The sequence below is a fragment of the Plectropomus leopardus genome, chromosome 18, assembly GCF_026936395.1.
Source record: "Plectropomus leopardus strain MGB_pleo_1.0 chromosome 18, ASM2693639v1, whole genome shotgun sequence".
Lineage (NCBI taxonomy): Eukaryota > Metazoa > Chordata > Actinopteri > Perciformes > Serranidae > Plectropomus > Plectropomus leopardus.
This window is the reverse complement of record NC_142193.1, coordinates 27,439,877-27,460,039: the sequence shown is the minus strand read 5'-3', so window position 1 is coordinate 27,460,039 and position 20,163 is coordinate 27,439,877. Positions and strand designations below refer to the sequence as shown.

At 41.6% G+C, this 20,163-nt stretch overlaps 1 protein-coding gene and 2 long non-coding RNA genes across 4 annotated transcripts; 2 read left to right on the top strand and 1 right to left on the bottom strand.

Moving 5' to 3' along the window:
- The first annotated feature begins 3,653 nt into the window (after positions 1 to 3,653).
- Positions 3,654 to 11,973, top strand: LOC148186523 (uncharacterized). Its single transcript, XR_015774816.1, has 4 exons — positions 3,654 to 3,785; positions 11,268 to 11,373; positions 11,527 to 11,709; positions 11,833 to 11,973. It is a non-coding gene; the product is annotated as an uncharacterized LOC148186523 (long non-coding RNA).
- Positions 6,237 to 19,849, bottom strand: top3a (DNA topoisomerase III alpha). The gene is made up of 19 exons (XM_042504910.2): positions 19,212 to 19,849; positions 18,701 to 18,760; positions 18,539 to 18,612; positions 18,360 to 18,435; positions 18,055 to 18,163; positions 17,664 to 17,807; positions 16,197 to 16,367; positions 16,000 to 16,100; positions 14,309 to 14,383; positions 14,050 to 14,132; positions 13,505 to 13,715; positions 12,677 to 12,862; positions 12,411 to 12,540; positions 12,099 to 12,212; positions 11,814 to 11,979; positions 11,501 to 11,647; positions 11,258 to 11,380; positions 8,381 to 9,138; positions 6,237 to 7,685 (listed from the first exon to the last, which is right to left on the bottom strand). Exons 1-19 carry the CDS (start codon positions 19,431 to 19,433, stop codon positions 7,510 to 7,512), a joined length of 3,126 nt encoding a protein of 1,041 aa, XP_042360844.2. The 5' UTR covers positions 19,434 to 19,849; the 3' UTR covers positions 6,237 to 7,509.
- On the top strand, positions 14,385 to 18,537 carry LOC148186522 (uncharacterized). 2 transcript variants are annotated; one of them, XR_015774815.1, is made up of 2 exons: positions 14,385 to 15,429; positions 16,211 to 18,537. It is a non-coding gene; the product is annotated as an uncharacterized LOC148186522 (long non-coding RNA). The 2 variants fall into 2 exon arrangements; XR_015774814.1 differs by having other exon boundaries at positions 16,064 to 18,537.
- Positions 19,850 to 20,163: the final 314 nt, after the last annotated feature.

The following is a 20,163-nucleotide window of genomic DNA, read 5'->3' as shown; positions in this document are numbered from 1 at the left end:
AAGTCATTAATTATGACCAACTAGAAGTGTGCGTGATTGTGTTTTTATCTGCAGACTCTGCCCTCTGCTCGGATTTTCTAATTTTCCTCCTTTTTTGTAATGTTTCTGGGCAAAGTGCTTCAATGAGGTCGCCACTTTAGGTCAAGTTTACTGTGCTATACATTAAAAAGTACAGTATTCATTAATGCAATGAAATGCATTATGCCCTTGCTCTCTCTCAGTCCTTAAAACCTACAAATAATACAATAAATAAACATATATAATGACTTTCCAGTACTCTATTTGCACTGGAAAGTTGGACTTTCTGAGTTCCCAGTTGGAAATTTAAACTGGAATGTTCCCTGAAGTCAGATTTCTGACCCGTAATGTTGGAGAAATCTCAACTTGGACCTCAAAATCCAACATAGATGCTCTGTAGCAACGCGTCCACAGATAGACGTTGGACAGGACTGTATGTATGACTGTATCAATGAGACTCAAATAAGACAAAAGTGCTAATTAATCGTATATCACTGCAGCTTTTACAACTGTTGATGTTCAGTGTTTGTGCAAAATGCAGCATAATGTGTTTACTAAAAATGACTAATCTGGATAAAGCTGGTATTCCTAACAACATCTTGGTTTTCTGACTTGTTTAAGTGGAATGTGGTCAAATTGGGTTTGACAGGTCTGACCTCAGACTTCCGAGGTAAATGGAGCAGATTTCCCAGACAGCAAAAACGCATATTCCCCAAAATGTCAAACTGTTCCTTTAAGATATTAACAAACAACAACTTGACAATACACTCATAGCCATAAAAATAGGACCACTATGATTAAAATAAGGTTTTTCTGCTCTGTCACACATGTAATACAGTGAATTAAAAGAGTTTTTGCAGTTAAAACACCGAACTCCAGGCGGAAGATGCAACAGAGTGTGAGCTGGTGTATTTTTATGTAACAGTAGTAAAGGCAGAAAAGATCAGAATCTGCGATGGAAATGAAAGCCTTGCTTCACTCACTGGAGGAGATGTTCACCCCTCCAGCCGTGTTTGATCCAAATATGGAACTAAACAGCTAAACACAGAGTGAAAGTCTTAATTTTTGCTTTCCGAATGCTCAGCAACATCTCTGCAGAGAGGAAACAAAGCGGAGTAAAACTCAGAGGAAGATCTCAGTGATGATAATGACCGCTGATATGTTGCAGCAGACATTTATTATATTATCATCACAGAGGCCTGACTCTTGTGCAGTGGTGAGGTCATAGCCTCTGATCACACACACACACACACACACACACACACACACACAAACATTTAACTAACTTCATACCTGAGCGTGCACCCGTCCAGCCCCCAGGTGAGGACAGCTCATACAGGTAAAGTGAGTGCTGTGGAAAAAAGGCCCAGAGCCAGTTTCCTATTATCTGTCATTGAGACCGGCGTGGATCAGTTTACAGTAAAACTCTCTGTAACTACACACACACACACACACACACACACACACACACACACACACACACACACACGGTCCACAGTCTCTCTGCACCTGGAACACTTGCATCACTTACGGGCATTGGGTGTCATGGCAACTGTTTCTACGGCGACTGCTGAAAAGCTGGATGATGATGATGATGAGACAGCAGGAAGAGTTGATGAACAGCTCAGGGCTGAAGAGCGAGCCAACTCTACCGACCCAACTGTGACCTTTGACCCCCCCCCCCAATTCTGAGATTATGTAACAGCCCAACCAGAAAATCCAAAAATAAACTGATGATATTCTTATAGTGAGATAAAGCATAATATCTGAGGTATTCAGCAGGGTATAATCATTTTATTATGTCGGCAGCTGCAATCAGGACAATTTATTTGGCCTTTTCTGTTCATTTCTGTTCCGGAGCGTCATTTATCCCGAATCTCAGTCACACAGAGTAACCGGACGCGTCCCAACGTATTTCTTTCAGCATATAGTTTGGGTCAGTGGTCAGCTAGATTATTTTTTGTTTACGGCCTAGCGATAGTGGTGTCGGCAGCCCAAGTCGGGCCATTCTGAGGCGTCTTTCATCTAAACAGAGTAAGGCAACTAATTTCTTCGAGTATGGGCTGAAGCTTTGGCTACTTGGGGATTATGGGCTTTAAAATGAGAAAAAACTGGAAATCGACCTTGCAAAAGTCTAAAATCCAAAAATGATCATTTTAGGAATGTCTTATCATTAGACTACCAAGAAAACCAGAAATATTAAAGACACACTCTAGTGGTTCAGTTGGTCACCTCTGGAAAGTGATTTGACTCGTAGAGACAGATAACATAAATTGATGCAGCAGAGGCCAAGATGTCCTTAATTTTAACTGCCGGAATGAGTCATTTTCCAAAAGCTATAAATCCTAAATTTCCCATAAGAGAGCTAGATAGTGTATTTGATTAGATCGTCCCTACAGGAATTTTGAAACTCACATCTTTTAAACTTCAAGCCTGGTTTCACTCTCAGGGAGTCGCCTGCTTGGTCAGTGGCCCTTAGCGTCAGATAGAGACGCAGGATGCACCCTTTAGTGTCTGTTTGAGACCGTCAGAGCAACAGACACAGTTAAAAGAGAGAAAGTCTGATTGGAGCGGATATGAGGAGTCCAACAAACACAGGTCTTTAGGATAGGATGGGACAGGATAGGAAACAGGTCTTCCACCATAGATATACAACACAAACAACATTTGTAGCATGTAAATAAAAACTATCTGTATCTCTTTGCTCAGTGAAATAATGAACATCGGCTCAAAGTCGTAATAGTAAACAGGTGCAGAGCGTAATTGTGTGAACCACCACAGCCAATAGCATCAACTTGTTGTGAGCATTGATTTTGCGTGGAGACAGACAAAAATAGGACTTTTTCAAATTCCTGATATACCACCTCATGGAAGTATGGAAGTGTAAACAATTTTTTTTTTGCAATAAGTTTTTTCTAAACTGATGTGTTTCAATTAGGCGTATTTTATATTTGCACCTTCAATTTACGCAAATTGAAGGTTTATGGAAAACCTCCTCCTGATACACATTCAATAACATTCACATGAATTATATTATGACTATATATTAATTAGTCTCATGAATTAGCCTTAATTGTGATCACCAGAGAGCAAGAACAAGTTGCGACCAATGCTGGACCATTTGATCACCATCACCATCATGACCCTGATGACATCACCAGGGTTATTATTTCAGTTTTTTAAATTTTTTTTATTGAGCTTTCCTAAAAAGCGCAGAAGACTTTGCACAGATTATTTCACAAGCTGTCTTCATTTAGGGTAAACTGGACTTGTGTAAATTTGGTGGAGTGCACCTTTAAGTTGTTGCTGTGACATTGTTTTAATATTCTCAGAGGAGTTTTAGGACTCCTGCTGCGAGTCATTGGAGAGTTTAATGTGCACAGTGATGTATTGAAATCTTTGAATCTGTTAATGGGAGCTGCAGTGATTTTTGCACATTGATCCTGCAGGATGATGATCTTACAGCTCCTGTAAAGTCTCAATGCGCTTAATGGTGTATTTTTCCATTATGGTGCTCCTATAGCGCGCCTACCGGGAGCAGCGTTACGGCATCACTTTAAAAAATGTAATACGGGAAGAAAACGGCGCTTTTCCCGTAAGGAGGAGGTTATCGCAGCAATTCAGAAAAGATCCACGGCGATCACATGACTCGTTATCTGCCCGGATACTCGTGCAGCGGAGTTGGGAGCAAAAAAAAAACAACAACCCGGCAGGACGGATCACTCACACCCACGTTATGACTCACGCATGACTCACCAAACGTGACGGTAAGAAGATCAGCGCCACTTCTCTGGAATAACAACAGAGGAAAAAAACAGAAGGGTAACTTACAGCCGTGTACCGGGAAGCCATGCGTTTCTGATTTACTTCCCTTTGTCCTCAGCCTCTGCACCCCCGGGGCTCCCGCTGCATTTGTTTCGGCTGTTTCAGAGGCAGCACTTCTGGGAAAATCAAACAGTGAAACATGAAGCTGCGCAAAGTTTGACAAAAAGCGTCTTATCAGAGAAAATTAGGATCAGTGGGCATTTTTCTGCAGAATTTCATGCAAATTTTAAACTGGATCCTATTTCCCCATTTTTTCTTTGTATTTCCTGATGTTTAAACTGAATTTTAAGTTAAGTGCCTGGTCTAAATGTAAGAACCTCCCCCCCCACCCCAAAAAAAAAAATTGAGCACAACGTAATCTATAACTTACTTGACAATAACTAAATCGTATTTCATTTTTTGCAGTTTGGGCCATCCACTGTGAACATTATCCTACAAAACATGACAACAACTCGCTAAATATAAGTTCACATATACAAAATAAATCTTAAGGACATGTGCCTGATTGTTACATCTGCATGTTCATTGGGTAAATCAGCAGTAGCAAACAATTTAAAAAAGTCATCAGAATATTCATTAATATGAAATTGTAAGTTTAAGTGACTAGTATTTCTGGTGCAGACTTTGAGTAGCAATCTTTAATAAACTAATTGTGCACATTTTTAGGTCCAATATTGTGAGACTGCTGCAGCTAGAAGCAATAAAACAGGCTGCAGTGTAACCACTTGGAGCAGGTGCACCCTGTTAATTCCTGTCTAAAAGTGCGTCTTTTTGCCCTTGACAAGCTCAGATTTCTACATTATGGGATGGACCCTGCAGAAAATTAAACATTTTTCACACCTTTTGCTTGTTGCGGTTTATTTTGTGTCCAAGTCTCACTAACCAGAAACCTCACAAGGTGACTTATTGTTGTACTTTGCCTTTAAATTGAATTTCCTCTTAAAATGTTTATTGTATGTTTACTGTGTACCAAAGACCAAAACAGATTCCTTTTCAGTAAAAACCTACTTAGTAATAAAACTGAATTCAACTCTTGCAACAAGAAAACGGTGAAAACAGTGAGTGGATTTTGTGTTGGAGGACAGAAAGCATGTCTTATTCTTATCAAAGTTTTTCAATAACATAGTGATTATTTAGCTGATTTCGACACTGTGAAAAGGTCTGCAAGATTTCAGAGCGAGGCTTTTCCTTTACTGAGACTTGGACACAAAACAGAACGGAACAAGTGAAAGGTACGGAAAACCATTTAATTCCCCTGTAGGCATCATTTCCACAATGTTGTAAAAACACTTTTAATAATCTGATTTTTTCATCCACTTAAAGTAAATGTACTTTGACAGGGTGCACATGCCCTGAGTGACAGCGGTTTGGCAGCTACCGGCTGCAGCCCCCCACGCTCAATACAGGACCAATTTTAAAAATTGTTGTCTGTATTAGTCACTCACTCAAAATAAATATGATCCAGGTTGAAAAGTTCCGGCATTCCCCTTTAACATTCAACATTTGGGATCATTTACGCCCACACAGTTTGCATGTCTGCAGGAAAAACACTCGGGACCGGAGGTGGAAAGTTTTGAGGTTTTCACATTTATGCTAATTTACACTTAAGCTGCTCTACAACACGTTTTCTTCCACTGCGCTTACTTGATAGCTTTGGTCACTTTTCCAGATTACAATTTTGCATAAAATATCTGATTATCATATAAAATGTTATAAACGACAACAATTAAACAATTAAATACACATATAATAACTCACACAAGGTCGATTTTTCTGCATAAAAAGTACTTCTACTAATGCTTTTTAAAAAAAACTTTTCTTGAGTACAATTATGAACGTGTTATGGCAAGTAAGTAATATATATAAATATTAAGGATCTTCCTCCACTGGCCAGAACAGTATATGCACTATTTTTAATCCATTTAGCACAAACTAAACTCTTTCATCAAAGCTGTAGTGCAGATAACAGTTAATTTAATCTGAATAAATTTAGAAAAATAAATCAGGAGTGAATATTTTATCTCATATAATAATTATGTTGATTATATGCAGAATCAAGAAGTTTTGCTGGATCAAAGTTAAAGACTAAAGATTAAGTAAAAATCTGTGGAACCAAGAGGAAAATAGACTCAAAACCAACATTTGTAACATTAAACTGTCATGACTGTAAAGATATAAATAACCACCGGAGGTTACACTACTTTTATGTTTATTAGCATTCATCAATATTAATATAGAAATCTTTGATACTTACCTCTCCAAACACTACAGAGAGGAAACTTAAGCAGGTCTAGAAATGTAAAGTGATGGTTAGTGATGGTGAAAATGATGAAAATCAAAAGTAAACATACTGATACACACTATTAATAATTAGGCCATTAATGATTAAGGAACAGTGTGCAAATATGTTTTATTTAAAATTCATATTTATTCATTAAAGACATTCGCATCAAACTAATCCCAGTAAAACTGTCAGGATTGTAAATGCAGATAAACAATAAACGAGACGTTAAACTGATCCAAGACCAGAAGGGTGAATTTCCCAACAACTGTCATCTTTGGGTTATCCTCGATATTTTAAGCGGTTTAACTTTTCTTTTTTTAAAATTTCGTCCAGAAAGAGTTTAAGGCGTAGAGCGTGGATTTGTTTATGAATGTTGCTCAGAATGTTATAGAAAAAGTTGGACATTTTGGGAAATACACTGACCCCCAAATGACCCTTAAATTTCCTCTCAGGGGCCAAAAAAAGAGGCATTCATCTTAAACAAGCACACTGAAGATCTGAGGAATACTGAGAAATTAGATCTGAGTGAAAACAAAGAAGAGCTTTCGTTTCTGTTGACCTGAGACACAAAATGTCTTTGGCATTTCCCCTTTTATTTATAACAAAAGCCTCTTTCACACTTCCTGTTTAAGGCAGGAATATGGTGCCGTTATGTCGCCTCAGCGTTCTGTAAAAAACATATGATCACAAAACAGAAGATCACAGTTAACTCAGATTTAAGCCGGCAGCAGAGGCAGTAAAGAGCCAAATAAAGTGTCAGCGGTATACTGGTTTCAAGGCAGCAGTTAGCGGGGAAGTCACAGAACAGATTTTGGAGGCGTCTTACCCTCCGAGCAGAGGATGAGATCAGCCGCCACAGAACAGGTATGTAGGTGATTGTTATTGACATGTTCTCCTATCGTCATAGTTTAGAAAGCGCTGCCCACGCTGTCTTTTATGTCACACTCGAGGCAGAAGAGGTTTTGATCAGTGTCACATCCATCATGTGTCTTTTGTCTCTGCGATGCTGGCATGCTGTCTAAAATCACACTCTGGAGCAGGATGATGCTTCAGTTGTGTAAAAATGCAAAAGTAACGCAAAGAAGGGACTGTAGTGGCTCTATAGCGCAACTTCTGTGCATAAAAAGCTAGACTTGTCACTGTGCTGCGCAACTGGGACTTGGAAATACAAGTTCTGACTTCCTTAGTCATTTACGTGACTCTGGTCTTGTGATCAAAGTAAAACGTTACAGGGAAGACACACAGTGCTGGTTCAATTCTGATGAACCAGAAGAAGAGGTCCACCCCCTGTGAGGAGGTACTTACAGTCTGGGCTGAAAACTAAAATCTTCACACTTTGAAGTCTTTGACTTCAGTTGCTTCACAGTGTCTTTAGGCAGCGGTCACCGTTGGGGACAGGTGACTCGGGTGTGTCCCGGCACGTGGCAGATGCCGCAGGTACGCGTTTTCTTAGCAGCTGGAGGTTTGTTTGCGTCTCCCGTGATCTTCCTTGCCTTCTTGCCTCCGTTTCCGCCTCCGTTTCCACCTCCATTAAATCCACCACCAAACCCACCTGGCACTGGGAACACAGGTCAAACACAAGTCTTACAGGTCAGCGCATAAAGAGCAGAAGATTTTTTGAGTGTGCTGGGAATGACGGCAGTGTAGTAAGTGGATGCCTCAAGGTCTCAGAGGAAGTGTTTGTGAGTCGTGACAGCTTTTCTTTATCAGTAAGCTGAGATGCAGGTGAGGCTGATCTCTCTCTCTCTCTGGTGTTTGATCTGAGTGTACATCTCTCTTTCGGTTTTGCTCGTTATGAAGATGTTTTAAATAAACACAGTGTGTTTTACAAAGAGTCCAGGCTCGATGTAAATTAGCAGCAGAATCAGTGAAGTCAGACATTTAACTGTGAGAAATCAAATGAAAAGCACTGCGGATGTGTCTGATCTGAGGGGATGACACGCAGCAAAGCAGGTCCGACTCAAACCCAAAGTTCATCACCGAACCTCATGACAATCCAGCTGATAGATCTCTATCTTAAATTGATGTTTGGGTCTGAACCAGCTGACTGACTGTTATTCTGAAAAGCTGAAAGGCTGAAAGACTCTCATTCAATAGATATTCATTTTGTGCCGCAGGGTGAAAACAATTAGAACATTTGAAAAGCAGTGTTAAATTTTGGTTTGTGTGTGTGTGTGTGTGTGTGTGTGTGTGTGTGTGTGTGTGTGTGTGTGTGTGTGTGTGTGAGTGTGTGAGTGTGTGTGTGGGCCTTGCCTGGTGGAGGTTCGTTCTCATCAGCCCACTGGAAGAAGCCACACTGCTGGCCTCGTGGTTTCCCGCAGGTGTGGAACATGCGGCCCTTGTTTGGTCCGTCCTTCTGCACGGTGCGCGTCACCGCCGGTTCGTTACAGTTACACATCGTCTGTCCTGCTGGTCCTCTCGCACCTCCCTCCTGCCCTCCAGGGGTGTTCCTGAACCCCAGAGAGGGCCTCGGGGGTGCTTGCAGCGGAGGCCCTCGACTCTGTGGCGCCCCCTGCTGACTGGGCTCGTCCGCCCACAGGAAAAAGTTGCAGTTCCCGCCGTTGCACTTGTAGAACTGGCGACCTTGGTTGGGGCCGTCTTTGCGCACCGTTAGAAGGAGCGCTTCCTGATCACAGTTACACACAATGACATCACCGATGGTGTCTGCAGCGCCGCCACCTGCTGGAGGTTGCGGCTGCGGAGTCCAGGAGGGAACAGGAGGAAGGGAAGGTCGAGGTCTGGGCGGCTCTGGTCTCGGCGCCCATGGAGCTGGTGGATGAAGATCATCTCCTCTTCCTCCCCCTCCTCTGCCGTTCCCACCTCCTCTACCGTTCCCACCTCCTCCACCGTTCCCACCTCCTCCACCGTTCCCACCTCCTCCGCCTCCCCCTGCTCGGAGGTACTTCAGGTCCAGCACCTCTCTGAGCGTCTCATCACACCCACCGATGCAGCCAACAAACTCTAAAGGCATCATGGGAGGGATGCTGCCCCTGCGGAACTTGAACTTCAACCTGAAGGATGCGGCACACACACGAGACGAACGTTAAAGAAATCGACCTCCGTATCGCTCGCTGTGATGCAGCCGAGCCAACAACTTATTGCAATTTTACAACAATCAGAACTGAAGGACAATCTTGCACAAATGTTTATGGTGACATAAGACATGACAATTTTTGTCCTCTGGAAAATAAACCTTTTTTTACAGCAAAAGACATGAATGACAATGAACATTTTATATTATAATGTCACAAATAACTCAGAGCAGCAACTGTACTTGTTGCAGTAACTGAAGTTTAATTCCTATTTGATCAGCGTTGCCTGTTTTGCTATTTTTGACCACTGTTCACAAACAGTGATTGACAGCTGCTTTGGAGACAGCCTGGCTCTGATTGGTTGTTGTCGGTGAGCCACAGGAGAATCTGGTGAATGCCATTAGAAGCACAACGAGGAGGAGGGAAGTTAATTCCTTCATGCATTATTTGGATAATGTATTTATTTCAGGGTATAGTGACAGTTTCAGAAAAATGGCAAAAAGTTATTTTCATAAAAAGTTACCAACTGCAACACACACACGCAGTACTGTAAGTTAATGCTGTGAGTAAAAGCAGTTTGCTTTTCAAACTGTGTGCGCTCAAATAAGAAACACTTTATTACTGCGCGCATCTGCTGTTAACTGCATCTGAAGTTATCTAACACTCTGAAACTGCTGGGTGAAATCTGATTAAAAAAACTGTGATATTGTTTTAGAGTAAGTGCTGGAGTTCAACTTTGAGCTCTGTACCAGATCGGTTGCCATGGAAACAGATGCTGGTGTGGAGCACTCTGGCTCGATGCTCGTGAGCGTGCCCTATATTTGGACTGAGCCGAGGCACGTGCTCAGAGGGTGAACGCCCACTTGTGTAAACAAGAATTTTGACAAGTTTTCTGCACTGCTGAAGCCGCCGAGAGCTTCGTCTGTGTTTGTTGTTGTGTTTGCACAACAAGCAGCGCCTACATACACTTCTCATTAATCCGAGAAATAAAAGCTGTGTGTTCAAGGCAACACAAGGTCCTTGGCGTTGAAGTGAGATGGTGCGTTTAATTCAATGTTTAATATTTGCAGTTTCTGTGGGGGTGAATTGTGCTGAGAGGAAGTTAACTCAAAGTATTTATAACAAGAGCGCACACAGTAAATCAATCCAGCAGCAACATTTACACTTTGAATTAAGACCATGAATTCTAATTATTTCTTCGTCTGGTAAATATGACAACCAGGACCTGAAAAAGGATCCTTTAATGGTTAAACCGGTAAGGGACAACCAGTGATCTGATGTCTTCTGCTTTAAAACTTTCTCAAAAAGCTCCAAAGAAACAAAAGCCGAGTCTGTAATTTCTGTTTTGTTTGTCGTAAAGGTTTTATATGAAACATTTCTGCACCGAAATATCTAAAACTGACTAGACCCATGTTACTTATGTGTACTCACAGTATCACAAATGTTTCCAACAATGTTCAAACTCAGAGAAATCTGTCATTTTATTCAAAGTAATGGTGAGTTTCATTTGGTGAGTTTGGGTTCGGTGGTTTCAATGGTGTCATATCCCCTTCATTTCCTTCTACTAGCTCTAACTTGGTGTAACTTTTAACCACACAAGACACCAGAGAGAGAGAGAGAGAGAGAGAGGAAGGAATCACACATTGTTAAAGATTTATTCTCAGTGACAGTAATTCAGCATTTTTTCTTCCAAAAATGTTTCATTATTTAGTGCGCCATTCTGCAACACAGTAATCTAGTAGACCTAATTAATTGACATTTTTCAATATTAGCTCACTAGGATGTGCTACTGTTATGAAAAGTCCCTGATGTTCTTTTTAATCAAACTTTCGAAAGCGCTGCACAAAAAATTAGAGCTGTTTTCAGAGGAAGTACTATGATGATGACTAAATTGCAAATCTAAAACATTATGTCACATCTGATTTATCTGCAAAATATGGGAGCACAAAACAATATGCAAAGCAGGTAGGATGATGAAAAATGTCAATATAAACTCTGACAGTCCAAACTTTTGCACTTGCATGATTTCTTGTGTTCCAGCTCTGTGGAATTACATTTAAGGCGGTCAAATATAACATTAAAAATATAAAATACTTACATGTGAACAGGGCGCGGGTGACAGGTGGGACAAATGCTGTCGTCTCTGCTGACCTCCAGCACCACGTCGGGGAACCACACCACCGTCTTACAGGCTGGGTAGCCCGTGCAGGACAGGTACTTACTGCGGGGGGGGGGCAGAAAGAATTGTAGTTTACAATAACTGCAGACTTAAGTTTTTAAGTGCAGCATCTCTGTTTTCTTGTGATATTTTTAAGCTTCTTTGCTTTGTGTGTTGTCTCACTTGTTTCCTTCTCTCTTCTTCTTCAGCACCATGTCCCGCCCACAGTGAGGACACTTCCTGACCGGCAGCAGGATCTCCATGTCCTGCTGTTCTGCTTCAGGGAGCTCCAGAGCTGCACCCAGATAGGACGACAGGGCTTCATCCAACCTGAGGCAACAATGGAGAAATTACTACGTACCAGAATCAAAACAACCGACAACCTGCGATGTGTAAGTAACCGGACACGTGTCACTTATCCATCATTGTCAAATATGACGAGATTCTGCTCATTTGGGTGCAGGCTGTGCATCAAAAAAGTACACAAAAAACTAACTTTTTCGCCTTCTTAACAGACTCCATGAAGACAGTTTTGTATTTCTGGATGTGGTGCCGCAACACGCTCTGTTTGTCCTTCCTGCCCTCTGATACCAGCTTGAGATCCGCCTCCAATTCAGCACGCAGGTTTGGTTTTGACATCTCGTAGCCCATGGAGTTGTAACCTAAACAAACACACACGTTTGATAAGTGAGTGACAGAAGCAACAACATAAAGGAGCCAACACATTCCTTTGTATAAAAACCTTGTGCGTGCGTGCGTGCGTGTGTGTGTGTGTGCGTACCCTCCACCAGTCCCATGCCGAGCTCTCCGGGCAGAAACCTCTGTTCCGCTGTCAAACCCACGTACATGCGACTCTTTATGGTTTCGATGTGCTCTGCATGGGTTGCATCTGTGCCTGTAATACACACAGTTCACAAAAAAGTTAATTTTCTAGTTTTTACTGTATATTTCTACTGTTTCCTAATTTCACCGGCCCATTAAAGAGGTCTGTTGGATGTGATGGGGTTGGACTGAATAAGGTTTATGGTTAGCGTTAAGGTGTGTGTGTGTGTGTGTGTGTGTGTGTGTGTGTGTGTGTGTGCGCGCACTGTACCGATGCCGTGCTTCTCCATCAAAGATATGAGGTCGGCTTCAGTGAGCAGCTGCGGAGGACTCGTCTCTCCGTCCACCATCTCGATAGCAGAAGGCTGAAACTGGGAGCCTTGTTCATACACTGGAATCACCTGGGACACACACAAAGCAGGTTTACTGGAGATATATCTCACACACACACACACACACACACACACACACACACACACACACACACACACACACACACACACACACACACACACACACACACACACACACACACACCTTGGTGTTCCACTTGTCATACGGGTAAACGTCCAAGTAGTTCCTTGCAATGATCATGAGTCCCGAGGTGGAGAAGTTCTCCTTGGCGATGTCTATGTCCACCACGGTCTCCTGCCCCACAGCATCCTGGGATACGCAGGCCAGGAAGTGCCGGACAATGAACTCGTACACGCGTCCCTCATTGCCCTGGACACAGAGGAAACAGAAGCGATGAGTGCACTCGTCATTGTCACTTTCTAATTGGGCTGTAACTGCTGATTATCTTCATCATCAGTTAATCCGTCAGTTATTGTCTTTGATTAATAGATCATTTGTTCGGGCTGAAAAATGTCAGGAAATGGTGAGAAATGTCTCTCAGAGCCCAAGATGACGTCCTCATAATGTCTTATTTTGTCCACAGAGCAGAGTTGTTCAGTTTACTGTCGTAATGAAGCAAAGAAACCAGAAAAAAAGATCATTTGTTGATCTAATGTCAGCAAAAATGCCATAGCACATTTCTGATCTGCCGTTAGCAGAGTTACCTTGTTTACAATATTATGTGAATTTCACTGTCACCCGCTCAAACTTTTTAACCCTATATGGGAAACAAGGAACATTTAGTCCAATAATCACAGTGAGCGGCTCCATCTGATTTTATCTGACCAAATTCTGAGTTGAGTTCAGCCCTAAAGTCTAGATTATTATGACTCAAAATGTAAATGACAACATTTTGGTGGCAGAATATCAGTAAACCTTTTGTCAACTTACTGTTTAACATCATCTCCAGAGGACAAAAATTTGAGGAGAACTAAAGGAACATTTGCACAAACTGAGCTCCAGTTGATTTACCTGCAGTGAATTAGAGAACTTGGTGGGGTGTATCGGGGGGTGGGCTTGGTCAGATTTCTTGCCCTGTCGCGGGTTGGGACCCCCGGGCTGGTCGAGCACCCTCTGAGCGAACGTCCCCCAGACCGGGCTTTGAGTCTGCTGCTCCACCAGGGGGCCGAGAGGCAGGTTTGCGGGGAAAATGTTTGTCTCAGTGCGGGGGTAGCTGATATACCTGAGCATTAAAAAACAGTCAGACAGATCAAGAGGAAATGTGACGCTGCTGATAAACTCATCTATTAAACGCATGAAAGACACCGCCACCCCGCCAGATGGTCGTTCGATGTATAAAAATAGGCCTGACTCTTTTAGCACCCTGGTAAACAATAAATACATTTGACACCACAAAGCCTCTGCTACGGTGGCTCAAAGACAGCGCTCTGACTGAAACATGTTCAAATGAAATATCAGAAAACAGCAGTGTCGGAGGATAAACTGATTGCATTTAGCGTATGGTCGCACCAAGACAATACTTAGCAACCAATGTGCGTCACCTAACACACACTTACCCTTGGGTGTAGAGTTTTTCTGCAGTTTTCATGGTCTCTTTGGCATTTATTCTGAGCTTACGAGATGCAAGTTTCTCCAGTTCCTGTTGGTCAGATAAAAGTTTGTTCAGAAAGAGTGGAACAAAACAGCCAGTGTGTTTCAAGGCAAGGACACTGCAGCAGACAAAATACTACTCTTTCTGAAGTGCCGAGTGTGTGTGTGTGTGTGTGTGTGTGTGTGTGTGTGTGTGTGTTTGGCTGTTTGACTTTGTATTCTCACCACAGTGTCCAAAGGCAGCGGTCTCCACTTGCTCTTGGGTTTGCTGGTTACTGAGGTGACTGTTGCCATGGGATCCTGGAAATGAGTGAAAGGATATTCTCATGTGTACGTTTCTACGTGTGGCTTTTAGCCCGTTTTATTCAGGCAAGTCGAAAACACTTTCAAATTTACTGCTGTGTCCTCTCAAGGTAACAGCTGCAGGTGGAGGACACACACACACACACACACACACACACACACACACACACACACACACACACACACACACACACAGACACAGCTATTAGTGTATTTTTGCTTTCATATTAATCAGCCACCATGTGTGTTGTTTTGCCGGCGTTCGTTTTAGAATAAATATATTTTGCATCTGTTATGCAAGAGCAGGTTTTTGGCATTTTGCCTGTTTGATAGCAACAGTTTGGACACAAACAGGAAACATAGAAAAGACAGCAGACTTTGACACGCTGTACTCTGGTGATGCTGCATGTGAGGGTGGATCTCTGACCCGGGCGGCCTCACGTTCATTTTTGGGATGCAGGAATGTCTCTGACCCACTGTGATGCCCCTGGCACTCTTGTCAGTTCCTGTTTGGCCTGCCCGTGCTCTGTGTTTCAGGATCTCCCTCCCTCTGCTCGGCTCCTCCCACATCGTTGTTTGGATTCGCCTCACCTGCCACAGGTCTATTTAAGCCTGGCCATTTCCAGGATGGCTCCTTTTCCCTCCCTCTTGGAAGGCTGGTGTCTCTCAGGCACCCAGCATGGTTTGGTTTGGTTTGGTTTGGTTTGGTTTGGTTTGGTTAGCCTTTTGTTTCCTTATGGTTAGTTAGCACGAATTAGCACCCACACCTCACCACTGACTACTGACATACTTGGTTTGCTTTTGTTGTGTTATCTTTAATACAGTTATTGTTAATTTAAATGGTTACTGGCCTTTTCTGACAGATCTAAATATGGAACTTATCTATGCGCTCCTCAAAGCCAGCTCCACTGACAAAAGCAGCAATTTTACTTTGCTGACCGCTGGAGCTGCTGATCTACTGCATGGATACGTTAGAAAGAGCTGTCTGTGCAGGAAGTACGTGTATGACTGCATCATGAGACTTGGATTATACTGCACAAGATGTGAGTGTTTGTAAACAGATGTTCTGAAATAGTTTTGCTGTTGTTTAATGTGGACCCTAATGATTTCAATTCATCAAGAATTTTCATCATTTTTGGATTCTTTATTCACCGTAGGCATGAGAGGACAAAGTTTCTTTACAAATTCAACATAGCAGTTTTTTTTAACCGAAACTAAAGGTTAAATGTATAATATGTAATTTTATGAGGAGTCTCAGTCAAAACAATAACAAAAGACGGAGCAATGCCGTCGCTGCAGTTTCTCCTGGTTAGTTCCTTCAGTGCTCATAGTTCAGAGGGTTTATACCAAAATCCAAATTATTCACAGAGCTCTCTTCATCTCCAAAACAACCCAGGTGACTAATTTGAAATAACATGGCAATTCAAGATATCTTTTTAATTAACATATAATGACAATAAATCACAAAGCTTTAAAATCAGGTAATCAGGTGTTAGGAGCAAATAAGACAAACAGACAAAAACCATCACTGAGAGCGTCAATGTTTAATTCAAGAACATAAACTACAAACAAAGTAACAAAACTAAATAACGTGTGATAAAACAGGCACATACCTCCATGCAGATCTGGTAGAGCACCAGGCAAGCCGTGTGGTTGAAAAGACGGTTTCTTTTCCAGCTGAACTCCACGGTGTCCTCCTCCACCTCGTGCAGCACTGAGACAAAGAACAGGAGGCATGAAGAGGAGTGAGGATCAGTTAAAAACCTGAAAGCACCTGAGCTGCCAGTCTGTTTACAGATGAGTTCTTTACCTTTGATCTTGTAGAAAGTCTCGGGTATGAAAGCCTGGATGGCTTTGAAACGCTCGACCACGAAGCCCAGAGTGGGAAACTGACAGCTGCCGTAGGAGATCAGCTGATTGGCCAGAGACTCTGGAAAGATCTTCTGCAGGCGAAGCGTCTGGAATCGAGTGAAGGACGCACCTGCGGAAGAAGAGCAAAGCAGAGAGGATGGGATCACAGTTATCTCCTCGCTCTGGCATTGAGAGGAAATACGCAAACACTGTTGGCACGTGTTCCTGACGTCTGCCTGAAGCTGATCGCTTTTTTTTTTTTAAACTTTGATCCTTTTGAATGCAAAGTTTCTTTTTTATCTGAAGCATTCACTCCTGAAACTTTTCTTGGACGTTTCTTAGGATTTTCTAGCTGCTGCTGTGACTACGTTCTCTGGTCGCTCCCTGCCAGCTTCAGCTCTGCTAGTTGACGTAAAACACATGACTTGCAGTGCGCCAGCGCGGGAAAGTCGCCACAGACACCAAAACTTTGGAAAAGCGTGAAATTCAGAGCGCTTTTTCTGTTGGTGATAAACTTTATCTTCATTGTGAGCACTTCATTGTGAATGTAACAGATGTTCATTTGTATGTAAAAATCTTAGACTCCAGCTTTAATATGTGTCTTTTTTTGGACAAACAAAGACACTAATGGTGCATAACTGATGAAGTGATATTAACCCAAAGTTGCCAAATTACGATTATGCTGAAATCTGTTGAGCCATCCAACAATCCAAGAATCTTTTTCACCTGCATTAGTGCGTCACTGTAAATATCTCACAGTTTTATTGGTATTATTTTATATATTTCAGTTTTAAATTCATTACCATTTAAGTTCATAAACTCATTCAAAATGTAAGAAATAAGGTGTTAAAATGTTTGATAAAAATGTGTCTCAAAGTTACTTTAAAAATGTTGGTTTAAAATTGTACTGTTTTTAACGTAAGCTCTTAACTAAATGCAGAGTAACACCGCTGCAGTAGAGCTGATGGCATCGTGAGACATTAATGTCGTTTAGTGAGGTAATATGTCAGTAGCATTGTGGGTAAAAGTACCACGGCTGCAGACGACAAACTCCAGTGTAACGATATTCTGCATGTGGTGCTGGAGACGCACACCGTAATTATTCCTTTATTTTGGTATTATTGTTTATGTGCCTTACATGGACATTGGTGGCACATTTTTGGTCATTTTGTTTTACTTGAGCATATTTCTGGTGTGCTAACTGCACTGCTTAATGATGGAGACTGAGAGTGAGTGGAAAACATATGTTTATTAAACTTTTATATCGTTTTATGTTTGTTGTAGTAGTTTGAGGCGTCTGCGGAAACAAAGAAGGAGAAAAAATAAATCTTCAGAAAACATCAGTAGGAAACGTGGCCATTCAGTCTTTGGACCGCTGTAGCAACAGTCACTATGTTTTATTCAGCACAGTTTAAAGCTGTCTTACCTATCCGCAGGTCCAGCTCCTGACGGACATCGACGGCATCGCTGATGTTAGCGTCTGGCTCCGTTAGAGTCTCACAAGCTCTTCTAATGGAGTTGGCGGTGATCTCAGAAAACTTTGCCCGGAAGACTTGTATATTTGGCTTCACTAAAAAGAACACAGAAACACTATTATTAGACACAATTCACATACACACATAGACAAATCACGTGCCATTTTTTCAGTTTTTGAATAGATGGGTTAAGTCAGATGTTCATCCAGCTTCATATTTACTGTACAGACATGAGAAAGATATAAATCTCATTTAATTCTCTGCAGTAAGCATATCTTTTCTATTCAAAAGCACGCTCACCTGCAGCCGTACAACAAAGACAAAAACAGCACAACATCATACCTGCTTTGCAGATGTCTATGATTTCAAAGCCGATGTTTTCTCCTTCTCTGTCACAATCAGTCCAGATGACTAAAGCCTGGCACTGTCTCACCTCTTTCTCTAGTGTCCGCTAAAGAGACAGACAGGGACAAAGACAGGAAAAAAGAAAGAGGGTTAGATGAAGAGTGAGGCAATTTGTCAAGTCAGTTTCTGTTCATTGTCATCATTATTTCCTCTGAATGAAAACTGTGGCCTCCTGCTGCAGTAAAAGGCAGTATACAATAAGGCAAACTATAACAGATTCATCAAAATATATAAAAGCATACCTTTATTTGTAACATGTTATCAGGACAGTACTTCTCTACCTCAACATCAAATAATAACACGGGGTTGCAGCTGTGCCTTTGGAGAGAAAGTATATAAATACAGTCAGTTGTTATAATACTGTGAGATGCTAAAAATACATAAAAAATGAATTAATAAAATAAATCTTATTTGAACTCACCATTTCTGGAACTGTGCTTTAAACTCCAGACCCAGTAAATGTCCTGACACAGACGTCATTGTTACCGTCACATTCTGGAGCGAGAAAGAGAGAAAAATCAGAGATGTAAAACACAAAAGAGAGGACATACAGGTGCATGTGTAAGTGTTTCACTTTACTTACCTGACCAAAGAGATGATATTCAAACTCATAGATTTTATTAAACTTTGACATCCCCTCCCTCTGAAATAAAAAAAGGAAACAATCAGTGCTGGAGCAATGTGGTTTTTTTAAAGAAAAATATCTCAATCCTACTAAAAAGTTTAGAACAACACAAACTGAAGGTTTGATCCAGGTCAAGATCAAGTCTTTCTTTTGTTTTGAACAACCCATTTTCAAGATTTGATTCAATTCAGTAGCTGAAATCTGATCTGACTACTTTTGAACAACTGGGCCCAGATGATGTAGAGTTAGTTGGTGATAACGTATTTAATAATTGATATTTTAGTCACCCATCACAGGTTCCCGGAGCCTAACCAAACAGTCTAAACCCCAAAAGACAGAGTGTCTTGTCACTAATAAAACCAAAAAGCAAAGAAACACGTGAGAAACTGGAAACAGCTGTTTGTTAGTTTTGCTTGAAAGAGGACTTAAACAGCTGATGAGAAATGATTGCAGAGTCACTGTGACTGACCCTCCTGGACCTGCCGTTGGACATGATCTCTGAGATGCCTTTGGCCGCGTCGTTTTTCTCGGCCACGCAGAGGACCCGCCTGATCTGAGCCCGGCCCCGGATCATGTCCGCCTGCGTGTCCGGACACCGCTCCCCCTGCGCCGCACAGAAACACCTCCGCTGGACCCGGAGCCGCTGTAGTCCCGATCGAAGCACTGATCTCCCGAGGAAGTGAACCAGCATGCCGGGCAGCTCTCACATGAAGCGGCCGGTCCTCCGGGCTGCCTCCCTGCTGCTGTCCCTCCACCGGGTTAGCATGTTAGCTAACGGAGCTAACTGAAGAACTTAAAAAGTAGAAGGTAAAAAGTAGTCCATTGATTATTAACTTTACTTCAGGGTAATTAAACAAACAAAAAATAAGAAAAAGAATCCCAATCTATTAATTAAATACTTAATAAAAACCTAATAAGAAGCAACATCGACCTCTGTGAGTGGGACTGTTAGCTCTGTTTACAAATTACGCGCTCGCCTGTCAAAAACTGCCGTAAACTATGTCGCAAAACTGTCGCAAAATCCGGGAACCACTAAAACATCAAAATAAAATCAAAAACGAAAAAATGAATAGTATTGCAACAATGTATTCAAAACACTTATGTAACGTATTAACAACGTTTTTTTTCCTTATAACAATAGAGTAGATGTTAATTTTACGTCAGCGTTAAAAAGAAAATCCACCCTAAAGCAGAATTAGCATTACGCTATTTAAACATCTGAGATTTCTTGTTTCTTTTTTGGCAATTTGGGGTATTAATAGCTTTGTAGGAGTTCAAATTCTGCATCTATCCATATATATATCCATATATATCCATATATCTATATCTATATCTATACATCTTCTTCTTTTTGTTATTATTATTTTTATTTGGCTATAAGGAGGGGTTGATTTTTTTTTTTAAAAAAAGATCCCCCAAAC

Excerpts from the sequence above, each read along its gene's own strand:
- top3a (XM_042504910.2), bottom strand. The coding sequence starts at position 19,433 with ATGCTGGTTCACTTCCTCGGGAGATCAGTGCTTCGATCGGGACTACAG. Across the intron at positions 14,384-15,999 it reads TCTACCAGATCTGCATGGAG|GATCCCATGGCAACAGTCAC; the intron begins GTATGTGCCTGT and ends ACTCATTTCCAG. Across the intron at positions 9,139-11,257 it reads CACCCGCGCCCTGTTCACAT|GTTGAAGTTCAAGTTCCGCA; the intron begins GTAAGTATTTTA and ends CGCATCCTTCAG.